This window comes from Raphanus sativus, chromosome 3, assembly GCF_000801105.2.
Source record: "Raphanus sativus cultivar WK10039 chromosome 3, ASM80110v3, whole genome shotgun sequence".
Taxonomy (NCBI): Eukaryota; Viridiplantae; Streptophyta; class Magnoliopsida; order Brassicales; family Brassicaceae; genus Raphanus; species Raphanus sativus.
This window is the reverse complement of record NC_079513.1, coordinates 21,905,090-21,924,886: the sequence shown is the minus strand read 5'-3', so window position 1 is coordinate 21,924,886 and position 19,797 is coordinate 21,905,090. Positions and strand designations below refer to the sequence as shown.

The following is a 19,797-nucleotide window of genomic DNA, read 5'->3' as shown; positions in this document are numbered from 1 at the left end:
TTGGAGCATCGCTGTCTCGAGCAAAAGATAATGCCGGAAAAATAGGGGTACTAACGCAAGAATCAGAATGAGATTAACAAGGTTCCAAATGTATCTCCATAGTTCATCAGGTTTTACTTGGGACGCAATCGAGAAAAAAAATTAGGTCAAAGAAGTTAACTGAGTTTGAGAGGCAGAGCATAATTGTTGATCCCCCTCTAGTTTCCTCTGTTTTCTAAGGAAAGCTAATGAGAGAGTGACACTGATGTCTTTGGTTATAAACTTAGTCCTCAGATCATATATATTTTGAAACTGCTAGAGACAGAACATGCAATAGAGTTATATAAAGTAGACTAAGCTATAAGTGAGCTGCTTGTACTCACAAAACCAATAAAAGATCGGGGAAGAACACACATTACGAATGAACATAATTAACGCAATTTGATACCAAATAAACATTTTCATTACAAAAGAAACAAAGACACCAGAAAGTTAAAAAAACATAAATAAGATTTTAAAACACCTAAAACTCCTCCTTTATTGCAATTCCTTCCACATCAGAAGAATCAAGGAACTTTTTCTTACTTTAAAATGCCTTGTCCTTAAGCATCTACGGTTTCAACTGAATCAGCAACGGCTAACACCAGCTCCGGGCTTAGGTCTCCGACATAGGTTCCATCCAAAGCATTAGGCTGTCCCAAAGCTTTCAAAGCGAGATGTCCCGCCTTCTGTCCTGATATCATCATAGCTCCGAACGTTGGTCCCTGCATCACCAATTCATCAACTCACAACATGATCTTAAACACTTATTGAATCACAGATTGGTCAAGGAGTGGGAGAGACACTCACCATTCTTGGTGCGCCATCGATCTCTGCAACTTCCATACCGGTCACGATCATACCGGGAACAACCTCTCGAGTCAATCTCACAATCGCATCTTCAGCCGTGTTCATGTCAAGCGCTTTCATCCCAGGAACATGATCGATCAACCCAATGCTCTTCAACCTCTTCACACCGGTGGCTCCAAAAGGACCGTCGTGACCACACGAGCTGACAACAATCTTGGCCTCCATGACGTTAGGATCCATGCAAGACTGTGTGTCGTGGTTCATCGAGACGAGAGCCCAGTTAGTCACCACACCACCTACTCTGTTTCCTTTCACAATCAGATCCTCGGCGGCGACGGCGTTGAAGAGCTTGACGTTGGGACGAGCCAAAAGCTTGCTCATGATGGTGGACGTGAAGAGAGCAGCGTGCTTGATCACGACATAGTTGTCTTGCTCATCGTACGGTACACCAATCTCGTCGAGGAACAAGTGAGCTGGTTTGCGCACTATCTGTCAAATATGAACACACAATTTTCAGACATTATAGCTCTTTACTAACCCTAGGCATTTCTATTTTCGGTTCGTATTTTTTTTTGTTTATTCTCGGTTTAAGAAACATAAGATACATTTGGTTATTTATGAAATTCATTTTTTTGTTTGGCTATTTTAGTTTTTTTTTTGGTTCGGTTTGGATAAAAGTCGAAAACCAGTTAGTATCTGAGAAAATATCAGGTCCAACTCAATTTCGACTCAATTCTGATTTTCTAGGTAGTTTCAGCTAATTTGAATAAATTTAATGGATAAGTTTTTCAGAAAAATAAATTCCGATGATTCGAATATTTTCGATAATATATAGAGTATTTCCGATAATTTGGATTTTGAATTTAGAAATATTTGGATAATTTTTCTTTATATATAAATTAATTCAGTTTATAAATAGTACTCATATTTAGTTATTCCAAACTAAATATAATTAATATTTTCAGTTTAGATTCAGTTTTGTTATAGAAATATTGTTATGAAATTTGGTTCAATTCGGTTTGATATGGTTGGCTTCTTGGGTTCCAAGTAAATGTGCTTGGACCTACTCTTTTAACATAGAGAGAATATTACCATGGCGGAGAAAAGCTGACCACCGAGCCACGCGCCACCGCCGGGACTGACAGATTGTTCGATGATTGCGACCTGAACGTTAGGGTTCTTGCTGATCTCGTAAGCGCATGATAAACCAGCGGAGCCAGCGCCAACGACGACAACATCAGTCTCGGCGTAAGTGATCATATCCGTCATGTACCTCCTCGTCATCTCGCGAGACACGATCGATTCCTTGATCGGAGCGAAAGTGAAGGCGTTGAGATCGTAACCAGCTGTGGCGCGAACGGATACGGTGGAGACAGATCGTGGTTTGAGACCGACGGAGACAGGCGAGGAGGAGATGGATGAGCCATGGAAAGAGGAGTCGAAGAGTCTCTGAGACTTGGTGGAAGAGAGGGAGAGAGTAGAAGTAACGGCCGCCATTTGAGAGAGTATGTTTAGGCTTCAGTGATGATTATGGTGGTGGCTTTAAATTAGAAGAAGAAATATCTGAAGAGAGGACTCAGAGATAAGGAATGAATGGTCGTGGTATCTGTGTATTCAAGTACATGCAGTTCATGGTAATAAAATATCTGGAAGCTTTTGTCTGGAAGTAAGTGTAACCATTTGCTATGAGTGTGTGGTGACACGAACGCAAGAAAGTGAGATATCTTTGTACGATAGATATGGATTTGGACTTTACTAATGAAAAAGACAGTTCGTTATTTATGGTGTCCAAACACAAAAGATAATTCAATTTTTATTGTATTTATGAATTAATAGAGGAATGTTCTTTTTGGTCATGGAATCTTTTATTTTCTTCTGGACCAAAATAAAATCTGCAATTCAGTAGCCAAAGTCTGCAGTCCACAACTTGACGTTGTTGCTTAAGTAATTTCTTTCGAATAAGGACCACCAACCATATCTAACTGCTTTTCGTACATGGTCAAAAGATGGTCCTGATATTTAGACTCCAAAGAAGGACTAGTGAGTAATGAGTTAGGTTAAGCGCTCAAATGAAGGTGGTGAGTCTGGTGACACTATTTCTGTTACAAAAGGTATTGTATAGAGCGTTGATTCTGATGAATATTTTCACAGCTCCACCGAACTCATTTCGATACAAACATATGCCGCAAAAAGAAAACACAAGGCTTCAGTCAAAAAAGAAAAAGAAAACATAAGGCAAAAAAAGACAGGTGGTTATTGACTATGGAAGTAGTAGTGGTCCAGTTGTCATAGGAAACTAAGTCGTTGGTGTAGCATTTCAAGATTTTCTAGATTATGAAAAGATGAGAGTTATAAGCTAACGAAAATAGTTACATAGTTTGCATCCAAGACTCCAAGTGATGAACTTTTATGTGCATGTGTTGATATAGTGAGATTGTATTTGCTTCATGTAGTTTTAGAGACTTTTTATGTCAAGTAATGTAACTTATTTTCCCTACCTTCTTCTTCATTAAATCGTTGTTTCACATTGGATTTGAAGGGAGACTGATCGCTAACAATAGGCAGGGGCAATGACAAATATCCTTTTAGTACATACAAACTATATACATAAGTGGCTTGTGATTGCGAAAACCACCACATGCAATCATGGTTTAGACACAAGACAGAGATTTCTTCCTTTTCTTCTTTACCCGAACCTCAACATAAGAATACATCTAAAAGGTAAAATGAACAGAATGACTAGAGATATTATGTGAAAGACATCGTCATCAAGCTCAACAGCGAGGAAGTTTAGAGGGAAGCCAGACCAACAATTAACCTTGTGGATCATTTCAGAAGTATCTTTTGAGGTAACACATCTTTGATATAAGCGACTTGAAGTTGTGTAAATCAAACCAAAACACAGAGAATAACACATGCTTATTTCGAAGAGGTTTCCTCTTTCTCTTCATGCCAGATACTGAGAGATACTTGAATCAGCGACACATATATTTATTTATCTATGTCAAAGCCGTCTTTTAGTACGTGCAAGTGGACCGGTTGAACAGGGTCCAAAATTTTAGAAGGTCCATAATTTAAGTAATAGTTATAGTTTTATAAATTTAAAAGCATATATTTATAAATATAAGATTATCTATATTTGAATTTAATTTTCATAGCTATAACCAGTAAATATAAATTACAATTCTTTGTTTTGTTTCTATAACCAACTAAAAATGCAATAAATTAGGAAGTTATTAGTATTTCTATCACTTATATATTTTGGAAAGTAAGAAATAGTTGTTGATGTGTGTTTAAATATTCAATTGTAGTATAGAAAGTCAATATTCTAATTTGATTATGTTTAGGAAAAAATATTAATAAATGATTATAGATAGGGAGAAAAATATATATTTTCTTCACCGTTTTTTAAGAAAAAAATAGCAAATACAAAGCAAAAAAAAATCTAGCCTACAACTTTTGTAGACAAGAAAAAAGAGTGCTTTCAGGACCGTTTTTTAGTACGTGCAAGTGGAGCGGTCGAACAGGATCCAAAATTTTAGAAGGTCCATAATTTAAGTAATAGTTATAACTTTATAAATTTAAAAGCATATATTTATAAAATATAAGATTATCTATATTTGAATTTAATTTTCATAGCTATAACCAATAAATATAAATTACAATTCTTTGTTTTGTTTCTATAACCAACTAAAAATGCAATAAATTAGGAAGTTATTAGTATTTCTATCACTTATATATTTTGGAAAGTAAGAAATTGTTGTTGATGTGTGTTTAAATATTCAATTGAAGTATAGAAAGTCATTATTTTAATTTGATTATGTTTAGGAAAAAATATTAATAAGTGATTATAGATAGGAAGAAAATATATATTTTCTTCACCGTTTTTTAAGAAAAAAAATAGCAAACATAAAGCAAAAAAAAATCTAGCCTACAACTTTTGTAGACAAGAAAAAAGAGTGCCTTGTCTTTTTTTCTAACTAGTATCTAGATTTTGTTACTCTATTATATTTATAGATTATAATTTCTAATTTGGATATAATAAACGTAAAAAAAAATGAAAAACTAAAAGAATGGCTAGAAAATGATCAAATTTGATGATTTGATCGATGATTTTGCATTAAAACTCAGAAAATAGTGTTATTTAGATATAAAATAATTAAATTAATGTATTTATTTTATATTATAATGATATTTTGTAAAAAAGTCCAAATTATTTTAGATTACTAAAAAATGTCTTTTTTTGAAGAGGGTCCGTATAAAGTTTGAGACGGCCCTGATCTATGTTAAGATACATCTAATACGTAATTATCTAAAACCGAGTTGTGAATCTTAAATATTAAACCAATACAACTAGTTTAAAATATAGAAATCAAAAAGTAAACTAATGAAATTCTTCATGTAAGACTAGCGCACGTCACGGAAAATGAAATAAAATAAAAGAATAGCGCACGTCGTAGTAACTTTGGTGGATTTTGATTGGGTTAGCATTTAGGATTAAATGAATGATGAATTTTAAAATAAGCTATAAATTGGTTCAGACTCGGTTCGTTAAAATCGACAGCAAAACCACCAAAAACACGAACACCAAAAGTCTCTGTTGAGTTTCAATCAAAATTTGGAAGGTTTGTTTGGTTTAATTATTGGTCTAACAAACAAATACAGACATTTCACAATTAATATTATTAATTTTTATTTAAATATAAATAAATAAAAGGGAAAGAGACGTGCAAGGTGAGTGTATCTGTCTTCTCTGTAGTAAATACAAAGACGATACGTAAAAGAGATGTTAATCCTCTTGATATTGTTTTTCATTTTTTTTTTCAAAGAAAGAAAAAGAAAAAACCAGTTTAATGAAAACAGAAAGAGGTTTGGTCTCTTATCCTAAAATATTTCCCCTTTCTTGTTCCTAAACGTTTCCAAAGTCCTAATCTGATTCCTCCTTTCGGACACGCTAAATCCCCTTTCTTTCTGGGTTTCTCAATTTCATTTTGCTTCTCAATTCTCCACCCAAAAAAAAAACACACGAAACTATTGATTCATTTCTTCTTTTTTTTTTCCTTTTTTTTTTAATTTTAGGTCTGTATCATCATCATCTTCTTCTTCCTTAACGATCCAGCTTAACTATTTTCACTTTCACTGATTCTTTCTTCTGGGTTTTTGCATATTTTCAATCTTTTTTTTTTCCCTTTTGATCAAAGCTTTGATTTGTGTCTCCACCAAATCTCAGAAAATTTCTCAAACCAATTTGTGTAATTTTAAAAATCGGAAGCAATCGAGAGACTCTGTTTGATTGAAGAAGGGCTAAAAACGATCAACATTATGAGGAAAAACGGCGACGTTTCCTTGAAGCCGACAGCTCCCGACGGTGTTGTGTCCCGATCAGCTCGGACCTCTACGTTCCGTGCTCTCTTTCGCGTCATTTCCTCTGGCGCTTCCACCGTCGCTCGCTCCGCCGCTTCCGCCGCTTCTTCCGCCGTTAACCGCGACGTCGAATCTCTTCACGATCAGGTTTTTAAAAAAAAAATTGCAAATTAAGCAACTTTGTCTCCCGTGTTAGCCAAAGCTAAGACCTTTATAAAATGGGTTTTGCTTCATTTGTTTGATAGCTTTAAAAAGATTGAACCTTTAGGTTGTTGGAGTGTTCTGTATATTGAAAAAAAAGTTGGGTTCTTTTATGATACAAACATTGCAAAGTTAAGACCTTTATATAATGGGTTTGCTTCATTTGTCTGATAGCTTTAAAAAGATTAGACCTTTAGGCTGTGGAGTGCTCTGTTTTTAAAAAGATTGAACCTTTTAGGTTGTGGAGTGTTCTGTATATTGAAAAAGTTGGGTTCTATATAATGGGTTTGCTTCATTTGTCTGATAGCTTTAAAAAGATTAGAACTTTAGGTTGTTTGGAGTGCTCTGTTTTTCGAAATCTTGTGTTAGTCAGTCTATTAAAAAAAGTTGGATTCTTTTTTTTTTTTTTTAAATGCTAAAGGTACTATGGGCGGGGTTTGATAAGCTAGAGAAAGAAGACGGAGATACACGGAGAGTTCTCTTACTTGCGTTTCACTCCGGTTTTCAAATTTGGGACGTTGAAGAAACAGATAACGTCCATGTTATAGTGTCTTCCCACGATGGACAAGCCTCCTTTATGCAGATGCTGCCAAACCCTATAACCTCCGAGGAGTTTGACGATAGGTTTTCCGACAGCCGTCCGCTTTTGGCTGTCTGTGGTGACAGTTCTTGGGATGAACAGAGTAGTAGACAGAGCGGTGGTTCTGACAATCCTGAGACCGTGGTGGTTCCTACAAATGTGCATGTCTACTCGTTAAGCTCTCAGTCTTATGTCCATACGTTGAGGTTCCGGTCTGTTATCTATACCGTTAGGTGTAGTTCTCGGATCGTTGCTGTCCTCCAAGCAGCTCAGATACATTGCTTTGATGCTAAGACATTGGTGAAGGAATACATGATCGTCACTAACTCAATCGCTTACGGCTCCTCCTTGGGTGTTGGATACGGTCCTCTCGCCGTTGGTCCACGTTGGATCGCTTACAGCGGAAACCGTGTCGCTGACTCGAGCTCCACGCTTTTCAATCCGGAGCTCATCACTCTATCCTCATCTCCCAGCGTTGCACAGTTTGCGAGAGAATCTAGCAGGCAGATCGCTTCCGGGATCGTGACTCTTGGTGACAAAGGGTACAAGTCGTTCTCTAGGTACTGCTCGGAGGTTCTGCCTAATCCGTATATTCCTGGTTTGAAAGGCATTGGAGTTGCTAATGACAATGTGGTGGACGCAGATAGCATAGGAATGGTATTAATAATACTCCAAATCTTTCCTCTAGTTAATTTTTACATTGATCTGTGGTTTTATACATATATATGTGTTGTGGTGTGTGTGTGTGTGTGCAGGTTGTTATCAAGGATATTATAAGCAAAAGCGTTGTAACGCAGTTTAAAGCACACAAGAGTCCTATCTCAGCTTTGAGCTTTGATCCAAGCGGCATGCTTCTTGTGACTGCTTCGATTCAGGGACATAATATTAACGTCTTCAGGATACTGCCGAGAGCCTCTACAAGTACAAGCAGTGATGCGTCTTTTGTGCATCTGTTCAGGCTCCAGCGTGGATTTACTAATGCGGTAAGACATCAGTTTGAGATTAACTAGGCCAGGGGGTTCGGTTAGCTCGGGTTATTCGGTTATTCGGTTAACATTTACCCTGTTGATTAGGATTAATCTGAAGAAGATTTCCCTTTTCAGGTGATCCAAGACATCAGTTTCAGCAATGATAGCAGTTTGATAGCCATCAGCTCTTCAAGAGGGACAAGTCATCTGTTTGAGATCAATCCCGAGGGAGAAGGGAATAATGCTCCTCTTCCTCTATCAGCTGTTAATAGGATAAGAAGCGGAAACATCAGCGGGTGGATGGGAACAATGAGCGGTGCTGCAGCAGCTGCAGCTGGAATGGTTGGAGGCTCTCTACCTGGTGCAACCGCATCAGCTTTCTGTTACTCCGTTGAACAGAACAAGAACAACAACCACTATGGTTCTTCTGCTGCTACTTCTGATGATAGCTTGAAGAGGAACCTTCTAGTGTTTGCTCCTTCTGGATGTATGACACAGTATGCGTTGAAGGCTAATCAGGTTGAGGGCGGTGGTCATGAGATGGCAGGGTTTGATTTTGAGTCTGGTTCGGAGACTGAAGGGAAAGTAGGGGTTGAGCCGATGAGGAGGTGGTCTATGATTCAGAACCAGTCCAGAAGAGAGATGCAAGATCAGCACAGTGACGTGTATGGAGGAGGTGGAGCAAGTTCGGATTCTAAAAGTAGAGTGTTTCCGGAGATTGTTAGGAAGCAGAGTGCTGAGGAGTCTTGGAAAGTTACTAAGAAAGGAAAGGCGGCTCGTGGGGAGGATAAGCATCAGATGTACATGTCTGAAGCAGAACTGCAAATGTATCAGCCGTCTCAGTTACCATTATGGGGAAGGAGAAATGTAAAAAAAACTCTCTTTTTATTTTATTTCTTGTTATGTGTTAAGTGTGAATGTCTCTAAATACTTTTTGTTGTTTGCACAAAACAGTTTAGGTTTCAAGAGTGGGTGTTGGGTGTGGATGAAGAGAGTAATGGTGGAGGAGGAGGGGAGATGGAGATTGAAGGAATCCAAACAAGAACGGTCGAAGGAAGAAGAAGAGGTTTGGTTCCAGTGTGGGGTTATCTCCAGTCTCCAAAACCCCAACAAGTGATGAGAGAGTGAGTTTCTGGAATCTGCTTACTCTCACTACTTATTTCTTTCTCTTGGTCTCTGTCATAGTTTCTTGACAATTAATATTAATGCTACAGATCATTCCAGAGGCCAAGGAACACTACACAAGGTGATCACGTGGCTCCTCTAGAGGGTCATGGAACAGAAACCGAGTTTGGAGTTGTACATAGCAAGGAAGAGAACTTGAGATCAGAAGAAGAGAGCCTGAGGTCTGAAGAAGGTAGCTCGCTATCAGAAGAAGAGACCTAAAGCACGTCTGAAAACGATGAAGAAGGGTGATGTTGTTATTCATTTATTTATTATTTCACCACAAACTCAGCTTCAACTTCAACAACAACAAAAATAAACAGTGGAAAAAAAATTGTATAGAAAAAGGAAAAGAAGTTGTAAATAGAAGTTGTATACTACTTTTCTTTTGTTACGGATGTTCATTGATTCATGAATTATATCTTAGCATGTAAACTAAAATAGAAAGGTTTAACTCTTTTTACTGCACAGTTGTAATCAATCTTATAATACATGTTATTTGAAAGGGTCGGGATAGATATTAAGGAGGAAATTAGTCCTCAAAAAGTAAATTATGAAGTTGAAGCTCCAATGTCTTCGTTCAGAGAGGGACTTTAAGCTATGTCATCCTTGTAACCACTAACCACGAATACAAACAGCTCCTCCTCGTCTATAACATGTGTGTTGCCTTTGCTTTGACTTCTCTCTCCAAGTTCCTTCCTTCAGCACAAAGCCAAATTCTAAAGTCTTGCACATCAACTGCTTGCGATACTAACATGGATGGGAAAAGAGCCTTTTTCTACCTCAATAATTTTCATCATGCTTTTCTATACCTAAATAAATCATATTTGAATTGAGAATTTATTTAAAATTTTAACCCAACTTTCAATCCGTAGCATGAAAACATACCTTGACTAGCACCTCGTTAGTCAACGTTATGTTAGATACCGATCCGTCACATTTTGAGATATGGTGAACAAATAAATTAGTTTTGGTATTTATACATCAACCAAAATAGTTTCATGGTTTGAAGTTTAGTTTCTGAGTTCCAAAAATCGTTCCATGATGTGTCTTTTTTATCAGATCCATTGATCTCCTCCACCATATCAGTAGCGAATTGATCAATGAAGGAATTTGGGGGTCTAATGGGTTCGCGACAACATCGGAAAGTCAAATGATCTGTCTGTCTTTGTCAAAACAACGTCGTCACTTCACTATACCCACCATTTTTTTTTTAAAGTACTACTGCAAATCTAATCTTTTTTTTTTTGCTAAAATGCAAATCTAATCTTTCACGCTGATTTGTTTTATTTATTTTAAGCATATTCACTCATTGCCTTCAATTTTGGTCTATCAATACTATTAAAACTGAATCATGACCAGTTGATATATGTTGTTTCCAATTTAAAATTACAAATATACATACCTTTAATATAACTACGACGAGACATGTATAGTTTTTTTATTGTAACCACCACTTATTGCCTTATAATAGACAACCGCTTTTTCTATGACTGCTTCCTTTTATATTTTTTTCTATCTAACCACCACTTTATGATTTGCCGTTGGAGTTTAGTTGATTATTTGTTTTTTAAATAAACAATTTATTTACTGAAAATCACCACAATATGTTACATAGCAAATATTCTTCAATCAGAAAAAGGTAATTGTGTGTTTAGTGAGAACTATCAACAACTCTTAGCAAATATAGTTAACTTAACTAAAATGTTAGATTGCCAAAAAAGTCCAAAACTTGATAAATATCTATTCTATTAAAACATGATCATTGATGAAAAGAAAAACACAAATATGAAAATTAGATTTCCCAAAAGATTTTTTAAAATAAAAAATATACCCGTCTTTTGAAAGGACTCGTCAAAATCTATAATTAAAAAAAGCCGTTATCACGCTACAAAAACATAACTTACTTCTCGGTCCAAAAAATTAATATTTATTCAACCAGATATTAATTTATTCAAATTTCAAATATTTTATACAGATATTAAATTTATCAATTAACAAAGCATATGATGATAAAATAGGACTTAACAGATTTAAGTGAACTTTTAATAGAAATAAATATATATAAGTTCATTTAGTTTAATGATTTTTAAATAGGTTATTCGATTACAAATATTTATTAAATGAGATTTTATTTAAAGTTTGTGAAGACCATACTAACCCATTTACATATGTAAATAGCAGAATATATTAAAAAGTAAAATTTCTAAACATTTTTCAAAAAATGTACGGTTTCCGAGCAGGTTAGGTTTGATATTGGTTTCGGATATAACAATTATATAGACCAGGTCTAATAGAGTATAAGACTTTAATTTTCGGATCGACTCGGAGTCGAATTTTTTCTGGTATGAATATTCTTGACTAACTTATGGTAGGTAAATACTAAGAAAATATAATATTTGCAAACTTTAGGAATAAAATTTTAAAATAATCTTTGTAATGCATATGGTATAAATGTTAGTTATGTAACTTGACATATTTAATATAGGTACCAAAATTATATAAAATTTAGAAAAAAATAAACATTTTTTTTCAAAAATATACCCGGTCAAAATCTAGTAGTGTAGTTAAGAATACAACATCTCTTCTCCACCAACGTTTTGGTTGTCTTTTGTATTGTTTTAGGGTAAATGTAATCTCTTTTCCTACAATTAAAGCTTACAAGTTCAAATCTGATTACAATCTTTTTTTTAGCAACATCTGATTACAATCTTCTTTTTTTTAGCAACATCTGATTACAATTTTTGTGTGGAACTAGAGGCATGTTCTTTTCTCAGTTTCCTGAGGTTTCGTTTCCTTGTGTTATCTTTATATATGTTCTGAAATCTAAAGGTGTATTTTTGTGGCATCTGTTTTTTTTTTAGGGCTTAGTAAGCGCACCACTTCTGAAGGTCTTAGGACAGCTTTTGCTCAGTTTGGAGATGTTGCTGATGGTAAATAAACGTCCTTTTATGATTATGCGCATCAAAGCTAATCAAACAGAGAATTAACTGTCAAATTGGTTTATACAGCCAAGGTTGTCACAGACAGAATCTCAGGATATTCAAAAGGGTTCGGATTTGTCCGATATGCCACCTTAGAAGATTCTGCTAAAGGCATTGCTGGAATGGATGACAAGGTAATATACATATATATATGTTTCATTCTCATCCTAAAACCCCATCTTTGGAAAGGACACTACTAAACACCAATGTTTTGTTTGTCTTGTATATTGTAGATTTACAGAGCCATGTGTGCTACCCAGGACGGCCTACAATAACCCATTCTATATTCAGAAGTCTGTGACATTGAATTGAATGTTTTCTTTGTTTATCTACTGATTTACTGGTTTAGACTTTTGATTTCTGTGGGCTTCAATCTAATTCCGTGTGGGTTTCCAGTGATTGGTAATTGTAATCTCTTTTGCTACAATTAAACCTAAATGCAATAAAATATTTCATTTTTTTTTAAAATGTACTGGGTAGTATGTATCTTTGTGTTTGTGATAAATACTAGTACTACGTTTTTTGCGTTTTCAATAAAGAATACAATACAATGATTTGTTATGGCACAAAATACATATATAAAATAATTTAAAACGAGATGCACCTAGGAGGATACAAAAAATCGAATAGTCTTTCATATATCCAAAATTTTAGTTTAAGATTGAGATTAACGGAATGTGTACAATTTTAATTTTACTAATTTACAACCTTGCACAAAAAATCATGACAAGGTTCTAAATGTGGACTACCAAAGGTTTTAAATGTTTTCAATCATGACAATAAAATGAGGGAGTGAAATAGTTACTCTCTGGCTCCAGATGGTGACCAAGGGAATGTGTGGGAATAACTAATTCTTTGGCATTCCTTACAATTTACACAATTTACAAGGAATATTTGTTACATATGATTTCTTAACATTTCTTAAGATTTATGGAATAAAAAACTACAATTATTCCTTATGAAATTAGAAGAGGAATGAATTTTCCTTTTATTTTATTCCTTTTCATTCCATTTTTCCTATTTCTTTCATTCCTTTTGTGGTTACCAGTGAGAGCCTGTCAAAACATCAAGGAATAGGCTTTGATCTTGTTGATCATGTTGTATACATATGAATTAGTCGCTTGATTTTAGACCGGTACTTTCCACTTAGGTAAATCCTATTTAATTTACTTTTGGATCCTTATCTCGGATTTTATCATGTGAAAGATCAAGACCAAGATTCTCTACTTGAACAAATATGTTTATTGTTTTTCGATGGTGTGTAAAACAAGCCTATATATATACTATTTTTTAAAAAATAATCATAAGTCTATATTTTCAAGAGATATACATTGTTGGCGTTGGGTTTTATTTTTCTTTTATGTCTTGTTGCAATTGTTATTATTTCTGAAATAAATTTCACAATTTCTCACTAAGTATAAAACAATATTCAGAAAACATAATTAATTTATTCTGAATCAATTACTTGATAAACAAGGTTCAACCCTTAATCCAGGTAGAAATTAAACACAAGGAGAAAAAATAAAAGGACACTACTAAACAACAATAGATGAAAGGATGTAAGACGATGATTAGATCATCAAGAGAGCCGATAAGATGGGAAACTCAGGCTGAGGCTTCTTTGGAAAGGACACTACTAAACACCAACGTTTTGTCTTCTTGTATATTGTAGATTTGCACAGCCATGTGTGCTGCTACCCACGACAGCCTACAATAACCCATTCAATATTCAGAAGTCCGTGACATTGAATTGAATGTTTTCTTTGTTTATCTACTGATTTACTGGTTTAGACTTTTGATTTCTGTGGGCTTCAATCTAATTCCATGAGGATTTCCAGTGATTGGTAATTGTAATCTCTTTTTGCTACAATTAAACCTAATAATGCAATAAAATATTTCCATTTTTTTTTTAAATGTACTGGATAGTATGTATCTTTGTGTTTGTGATAAATACTAGTACTATGTTTTGCGTTTTCGATAAAGAACACAGTACAATGATTTGGTATGGTACAACCCTCATTTTCTATATATATAATAATTTAAAAACGAGATGCACCTAGGAGGATACAAAGGATACAAAAAATCGAATAGAATAGTCTTTCATATGTATCCAGAATTTTAGTTTAAGATTGAGATTAACGGAATGTGTACAATTTTAATTTTACTAATTTTAGTTCAAGATTCTCTACTTGAACAAATATGTCTATTGTTTTTCGATGGTGTGTAAAACAAGCCTATATATATTGTTTTTTTTCAATAATCACAAGTCTATATTTTCAAGAGATATATATTGTTGTGGGCCTGTGGCGTTGGTTTTATTTTTCTTTTATGTCTTGTTGCAATTGTTATTATTACTGAAATAAATTTCACAATTTCTCACAGTAGACATCCAAGTATAAAACAATATTCAGAAAACATGATTAATTTATTCTACTGGTTTGTGAATTGATAATGTGTCTATTTATATATTTTTCCTAAATTTGTAATGATACCTCATGAGTCCATGCACAAGATTCTCTCAGCAAGCAGTAAATCGTAAGGTGTTGTAACCTTCAAAAGAAAATGACAATTTCAGCAAATAGCAATCAAGACATGTAAAAATGAATTTGATTCTGTCAACAGTAAAAAGGCTAAAGTTAGTGTTTTATTTACCTTGATGTTTGTGTAAGATCCTTGAGTGACATAAACAGGATGCTTGAGGTATAAAAACCTGAAGTCCACTGTGAACAGAGTCTTGCCTTTCTTTACTAGGAAGAGCGAATTAAGATTAACATCAATTGATTCTTCATATTCTATAAGAAGATCACAACCAAATGCTCTGTAAAATCTTTCAACCAGAAGTATAACTAGGTTAATTATTTTTAATAGATAAACTACTCATATATTAAAAACGAGTTTCACTAATTTGATAATCCAAAATCACTTTAAAAAGGAAAAAAGAAAGGCAAACATAATGCCAGGAAGTACAATTACATGCTTGCGACATGTGAATTCATAAAAGAAAAGGCAAAGAATGGTGCACATCCAAGAAGATTACAAATGATGGAGCTGAATAGTGCACGACCTAGAAGGTACACTGAGACTTGACCACTCAAAATTCCGGTACACAAGAATAATAGAACTATACGTGATTAATTTTTTTTTTTTTGTATCTCATGCCTCTATAAATGCACACATAGAGACACTACCATTTTATAAACCAACAACCTCTCATTATCTTCTTCACTCTCTTTTTCATATCATGGATCCAGATTATCTGCACGAGAGAGTAACAGAGATTTACGGCACAAATATCACTCTCCGATCGCAAAGCCCATTTGGATGCTTTATTGCAGTGGACGCAAGAGTGTTCAGGCGACTCATTTTCCGCGAAGCCAATCGCCCCAATTTGTTAGTGGAGCAAACTGTTTACTCGAGCCGTGGGGAAATTCTAAATGAATGGTTACCGCAAAGTGCGAAGGACGGGCGAGCGCGACTTCGTACAGAGCTCCTTTTCCGTGAACCGGAATTGGGGGATGCTGAAGAAGTCCTAGCGGGATGACCCTCCGTGAGTTTTTTTGTGTATGATGTTAACTGGAATAACATTTCGTATGCGTTAGCCAGATACGCTGAAGATTCTGACGCATTTATGAGGAACAGTAGCAGGAGGTTGCACAGCTTGCGAGCTGACGTAGCACGTGGTAAGGTCGAAGTTATGACACCCGAGTTAGGATGGGATAGACAGTACTATGAAGATCCAGTAGGTGATGTTCATGATATACCTCATGTGCTTTATGTGGTGATGAATACATTTTCCAAAACCCAAACCATTTTCGTGAGGTGGTTGAGCTAGCTTGCCGTCATGTTTTCCACAAGACATGTCTTTACAAATGGGTGTGGATTAAGAAAGCTTCTAGTAACGGTGCTGACAACAACCCTCGTTATGACTTGATAAACACAACCGTTACTAGAAGCTTTCTTAATAACGAGGGTTGTTGTCAGCACCGTTACTAGAAGCTTTCTTAATCCACACCCATTTGTAAAGACATGTCTTGTGGAAAGATATGAAAAAGAGAGTGAAGAAGATAATGAGAGGTTGTTGGTTTATAAAATGGTAGTGTCTCTATGTGTGTGTTTATAGAGGCAGGGGATACAAAAAAATAAATTTAATCACGTATAGTTCCATTATTCTGGTGTACCGTGAATTTTGAGTGGTCAAAGTCTCAGTGTACCTTCTAGGTTGTGCACCATTCAGCTCCATCATTCGTAATCTTCTTGGATGTGCACCATTCTTTGCCTTTGCTTTTATGAATTCACATGTCACAAGCATGTAATTGTACTTCCTGGCATTATGTTTGCTTTTCTTTTTTTCTTTTTTAAAGTGATTTTGGATTATCAAATTAGTGAAACTCGTTTTTAATTTATGGGTAGTTTATCTATTAAAAATAATTAATCTAGTTATATTTCTGGTTGAGAGATTTTACAGAGCATTTGGTTGTGGTCTTCTTATAGAATATGAAGAATCAATTGATGTTAATCTTAATTTTGCTCTTCCTAGTAAAGAAAGGCAAGACTATTGTTCACAGTGGACTTCAGGTTTATACCTCTTTCCTTTCCTGAGCCAGAATAAACTATTCTAAATACTATGTTCATGTGAAGCTTATAGTTTAATTTTTCACAGGAAATCGATGTGAACGCTGAGCTTGTTTGCATCCACGACTCAGCCAGACTGGTGGACACTGAAGAGTTTCTTGTGATGGTTTTGTTACTTTAAGGTACTTAAAGATGGTTGGGCGGTTGGAGCAGCAGTACTTGGTGTTCCAGCTAAAGCTACAATCAATGAGGTACAAACTCTTCAGTTTATTATGCAAAAGCGTTAAGTTAATGGTCATCATCTGGTTTGTTAGATGAAGATAGATGTTTTGTTAGACTTGTGGTTTTAAACAATTTCAATGTATGCTTTCTCTTCGGTATTTCGTATAACAAAACAGACTAGGCAGGGAAAAAAAAGAAGAAGTTAACAATGTGGTGAATTAACCAGCAACTACAATGTCGAGAGCGGTATGGCATTAAAGCTGTCAAATGGGCTGTCCAGAGCCCATTTGGGCGAAACCAACTGGACCATTTCGGGTTTGGTCTGTAATGGACGGGCCATATTGGACATGGTCCATAAAAATGCCCAAGACCAAAAAAACCCATGTCCAAATGGACAGCCCATGGACACCCATTACATTTTTATTTATATTCATATTTACTCATAATGATTAATTTATTTGTACTTATATAAATTTTATAAAATCTGTAATTATTTATTTATACTTATATAAATTTTATAAAATCTGTAATTATTTATTTATACTTATATAAATTTTATAAAATCATTATATAACGTCATCATCATCACTAACATAACGTCATCATCATCACTACACATATCCATCAAGTACAGATCACTAACTTCATCACTAACATACACTGATACTCATACGTTAGAAGTTTATACTAAGGTCAAACCATAGAGACTCTTACTAAGGCTCACCTGCTTCGCAAGAGTGACCGAGAGAGAGAGAGAACGCCGGAGAGAGAGCCCGAGAGAGAGAACGTCGGAGAGCCCGAGAGAGAGAGAAAGCCGGAGAGAGAGCCCAAGAGAGAGAATGCCGGAGAGAGAGCCCGAGAGAACGCCGGAGAGAGAGCCCGAGAGAGAGAGAACGCCGGAGAGGAGAGAGGGCCGGAGAAACGGAGAGAGAGCCGGGGCGAGAGAGAGGTCGCCGGAGAGATGAATCGTCGTCGTCGCTTCACCGGAGAGATGGTTGATGAACCCACAAACACAGATCAAGCTATGGAGGAGAAGAATCGAGAATCGCCATCTAGGAGAACGGGGAAGGCGAGAGCAGAGAAGAAGAATCGAGATGGTTTCACCAAAACAAAAAAACCCATAATTTTTTAATAGTTTGGGCAGACCGAAGCCCATTTGGGCAGGACCAAATTGTCCATGGGTGAAATGGGTTTTAGGCCCAGTTGGACCATTTGTGATTTGGTTGTAACCATGGGCCGCCCATTACAGTCTGGACTGGTCAAGCCCATGGGCTGGGTGACCATTTGACAGCTCTATATGGCATACCTTGCAGAGATGATCTAAAGAGGGCCGTGGAAGCTTTCCGACGATACCACCAGCAGCAGAGAAATCATACTTGAACAAAAGTGAGGTATCGATGACTCTTGCATGATCCATCTTTAAAGCTTTGAGATCCTTGTTCAGAAGGTGACCGACCATTATAGTTTCCGTAGGAAACAATTCCAGCAATTTTTCCTGAGTAAAAAAAATGATACACTTAGATGATGATGATGATGACAGGCCAAAACAAAAAGCTGAAAAAAAGTCTACTACCGACCTGTATATCCGACAAAGGAGTAGCGTTTGATAGATGAAAAGCAAAACAGAAAGGCCTACAAACAAAATAAGAATAAGCAATAACTCATAATAAGGAACAAACAGAAGCAACGTAAGAGAGCTACTCAAAGACTCGACTCATACATAATAAGAACAAACAAAAACTCCTAATAAGAAACATGATCAATTAAGATGGGTTTGTGTAGCACAAATTGATGATATAAACCCAATCCAAAATATTTTTAGGATATTTTTTAAAAAAACAAGCAACTAAAGAGCAACGGATGTACAAAGGTTACAAAGACCGTAAAGCCATTACTTGGAAAGTGAATGTACAAAGATTAGTAAAAACAGCTACCTGAACTGAGTGATGATCTTTTTTTGTCACTGAGACAGCTACTTGAAAATCACTCACAAGACTTGTGTGATGATATTCTTTTGATTTGGAGATGTTTATTTATAGCACTATTTTTAAAAGAATATTCTTCAAATATTCTTCAAATATTTTTAGAATTTTTTTTTGGTGTCAGATTTCATTAAAGCTTCATCACTCAGTCATTTTCAATGGACCCCTAAATATAAAAACTTTATTTATTTTAATTATCAATTACTCTCTCCGTTTCATATTATATGTCGTTTTAACCTTATGCACACAGATTAAGAAAATATTTAATTTTACATATTTCTAAAATAAAAACACTATTACCAATACACCTAACCATGTATCAACCAATAGAAAAATAGAAAATAAAATATTGTCAATAAATTTTGCATTGAAAACCGAAAACGATATTTATTTTGAAACAAAAAATTTCCTCTAGAACGACATATAATTTGAAACGGAGGGAGTACTTATCATCAAATCTTCAGATGAATTAGGTAGATATTTAAGGAACCTAGGTACCACGTTATCACAACAAACGGATTGGATTCTAGTGGGTAAGATTACCGATGGAATAAAACAACAGAATTATTTTCACAAATGAGTTAAAAAGGAAAATATATTTTATAAAAAAACTAACGGCATGACTGGTTTCCATCTACCATCCACAATTTCAGTTTTTGCAGTTGGTAGCATTGACGTTTTGAAATAATCACAGAAAACGCTACAAATCATTTCAAACTGTTTCAAACCTTTTAAAATCAAAAACTGGTTCTAGCTAACGTTTGTGGTTGCGAGAGGGTAATCTTTTTCTTTAAAAGAAAATTAGATCTCGAGCCGCACAACCGTGCAGATGATTATTTTCATTTTTATACATGTAACTATCTAGTTTACATTAATGATATATAATTTCAATATTTACCAATTATTAAAAGTTTTATAGCATTTTCAAATAT

General features: G+C 35.2%; 4 protein-coding genes across 7 annotated transcripts; 2 read left to right on the top strand and 2 right to left on the bottom strand.

Annotated features, from left to right (window-relative positions):
* Positions 1-401: 401 nt before the first annotated feature.
* Positions 402-2,378, bottom strand: LOC108844151 (thiamine thiazole synthase, chloroplastic). Its single transcript, XM_018617369.2, has 3 exons — positions 1,921-2,378; positions 829-1,317; positions 402-743 (listed from the first exon to the last, which is right to left on the bottom strand). The coding sequence occupies exons 1-3, from the start codon at positions 2,323-2,325 to the stop codon at positions 582-584; spliced, it is 1,056 nt and encodes a 351-aa protein (XP_018472871.2). The 5' UTR covers positions 2,326-2,378; the 3' UTR covers positions 402-581.
* A 3,273-nt stretch (positions 2,379-5,651) lies between these two features.
* LOC130494411 (autophagy-related protein 18f-like) lies at positions 5,652-9,610 on the top strand. The gene is made up of 6 exons (XM_057005004.1): positions 5,652-6,339; positions 6,815-7,630; positions 7,729-7,956; positions 8,077-8,808; positions 8,896-9,065; positions 9,156-9,610. The coding sequence occupies exons 1-6, from the start codon at positions 6,151-6,153 to the stop codon at positions 9,325-9,327; spliced, it is 2,307 nt and encodes a 768-aa protein (XP_056860984.1). The 5' UTR covers positions 5,652-6,150; the 3' UTR covers positions 9,328-9,610.
* Positions 9,611-11,329: 1,719 nt separating this feature from the next.
* LOC108845488 (organelle RRM domain-containing protein 2, mitochondrial-like) lies at positions 11,330-12,520 on the top strand. The gene is made up of 5 exons (XM_057006442.1): positions 11,330-11,348; positions 11,831-11,891; positions 11,938-12,038; positions 12,117-12,223; positions 12,323-12,520. Exons 1-5 carry the CDS (start codon positions 11,330-11,332, stop codon positions 12,362-12,364), a joined length of 330 nt encoding a protein of 109 aa, XP_056862422.1. The 3' UTR covers positions 12,365-12,520.
* Positions 12,521-13,517: 997 nt separating this feature from the next.
* On the bottom strand, positions 13,518-18,880 carry LOC130509059 (uncharacterized). 4 transcript variants are annotated; one of them, XR_008943199.1, is made up of 4 exons: positions 18,818-18,880; positions 18,461-18,515; positions 18,190-18,378; positions 13,518-13,797 (listed from the first exon to the last, which is right to left on the bottom strand). XR_008943199.1 is itself a non-coding variant. In XM_057004615.1 (2 exons), exons 1-2 carry the CDS (start codon positions 18,037-18,039, stop codon positions 13,726-13,728), a joined length of 504 nt encoding a protein of 167 aa, XP_056860595.1. In that variant the 5' UTR covers positions 18,040-18,179; the 3' UTR covers positions 13,518-13,725. The 4 variants fall into 4 exon arrangements, 1 of the variants encoding a protein (XP_056860595.1); XR_008943200.1 differs by lacking the exons at positions 18,190-18,378; positions 18,461-18,515; positions 18,818-18,880 and adding exons at positions 14,582-14,639; positions 14,742-16,024; XM_057004615.1 differs by lacking the exons at positions 18,190-18,378; positions 18,461-18,515; positions 18,818-18,880 and adding an exon at positions 17,608-18,179.
* Positions 18,881-19,797: the final 917 nt, after the last annotated feature.

What these genes read in the sequence shown, in the direction of transcription:
- LOC108844151 (XM_018617369.2), bottom strand. Translation starts at nt 2,325, where the DNA reads ATGGCGGCCGTTACTTCTACTCTCTCCCTCTCTTCCACCAAGTCTCAG. An exon ending in GTCAGCTTTTCTCCGCCATG is followed by an intron (nt 1,318 to 1,920) that starts GTAATATTCTCT and finishes CATATTTGACAG; the next exon opens with ATAGTGCGCAAACCAGCTCA. An exon ending in TCGATGGCGCACCAAGAATG is followed by an intron (nt 744 to 828) that starts GTGAGTGTCTCT and finishes TTGGTGATGCAG; the next exon opens with GGACCAACGTTCGGAGCTAT.
- LOC130494411 (XM_057005004.1), top strand. Translation starts at nt 6,151, where the DNA reads ATGAGGAAAAACGGCGACGTTTCCTTGAAGCCGACAGCTCCCGACGGT. An exon ending in CATTATGGGGAAGGAGAAAT is followed by an intron (nt 8,809 to 8,895) that starts GTAAAAAAAACT and finishes TGCACAAAACAG; the next exon opens with TTTAGGTTTCAAGAGTGGGT. An exon ending in CCCCAACAAGTGATGAGAGA is followed by an intron (nt 9,066 to 9,155) that starts GTGAGTTTCTGG and finishes TTAATGCTACAG; the next exon opens with ATCATTCCAGAGGCCAAGGA.
- LOC108845488 (XM_057006442.1), top strand. An exon ending in TCTTTTCTCAGTTTCCTGAG is followed by an intron (nt 11,892 to 11,937) that starts GTTTCGTTTCCT and finishes TGAAATCTAAAG; the next exon opens with GTGTATTTTTGTGGCATCTG. An exon ending in TTGCTGGAATGGATGACAAG is followed by an intron (nt 12,224 to 12,322) that starts GTAATATACATA and finishes TGTATATTGTAG; the next exon opens with ATTTACAGAGCCATGTGTGC.
- LOC130509059 (XM_057004615.1), bottom strand. Translation starts at nt 18,039, where the DNA reads ATGGGCTTCGGTCTGCCCAAACTATTAAAAAATTATGGGTTTTTTTGT. An exon ending in CGGTCACTCTTGCGAAGCAG is followed by an intron (nt 13,798 to 17,607) that starts GTGAGCCTTAGT and finishes GGGTTATTGTAG; the next exon opens with GCTGTCGTGGGTAGCAGCAC.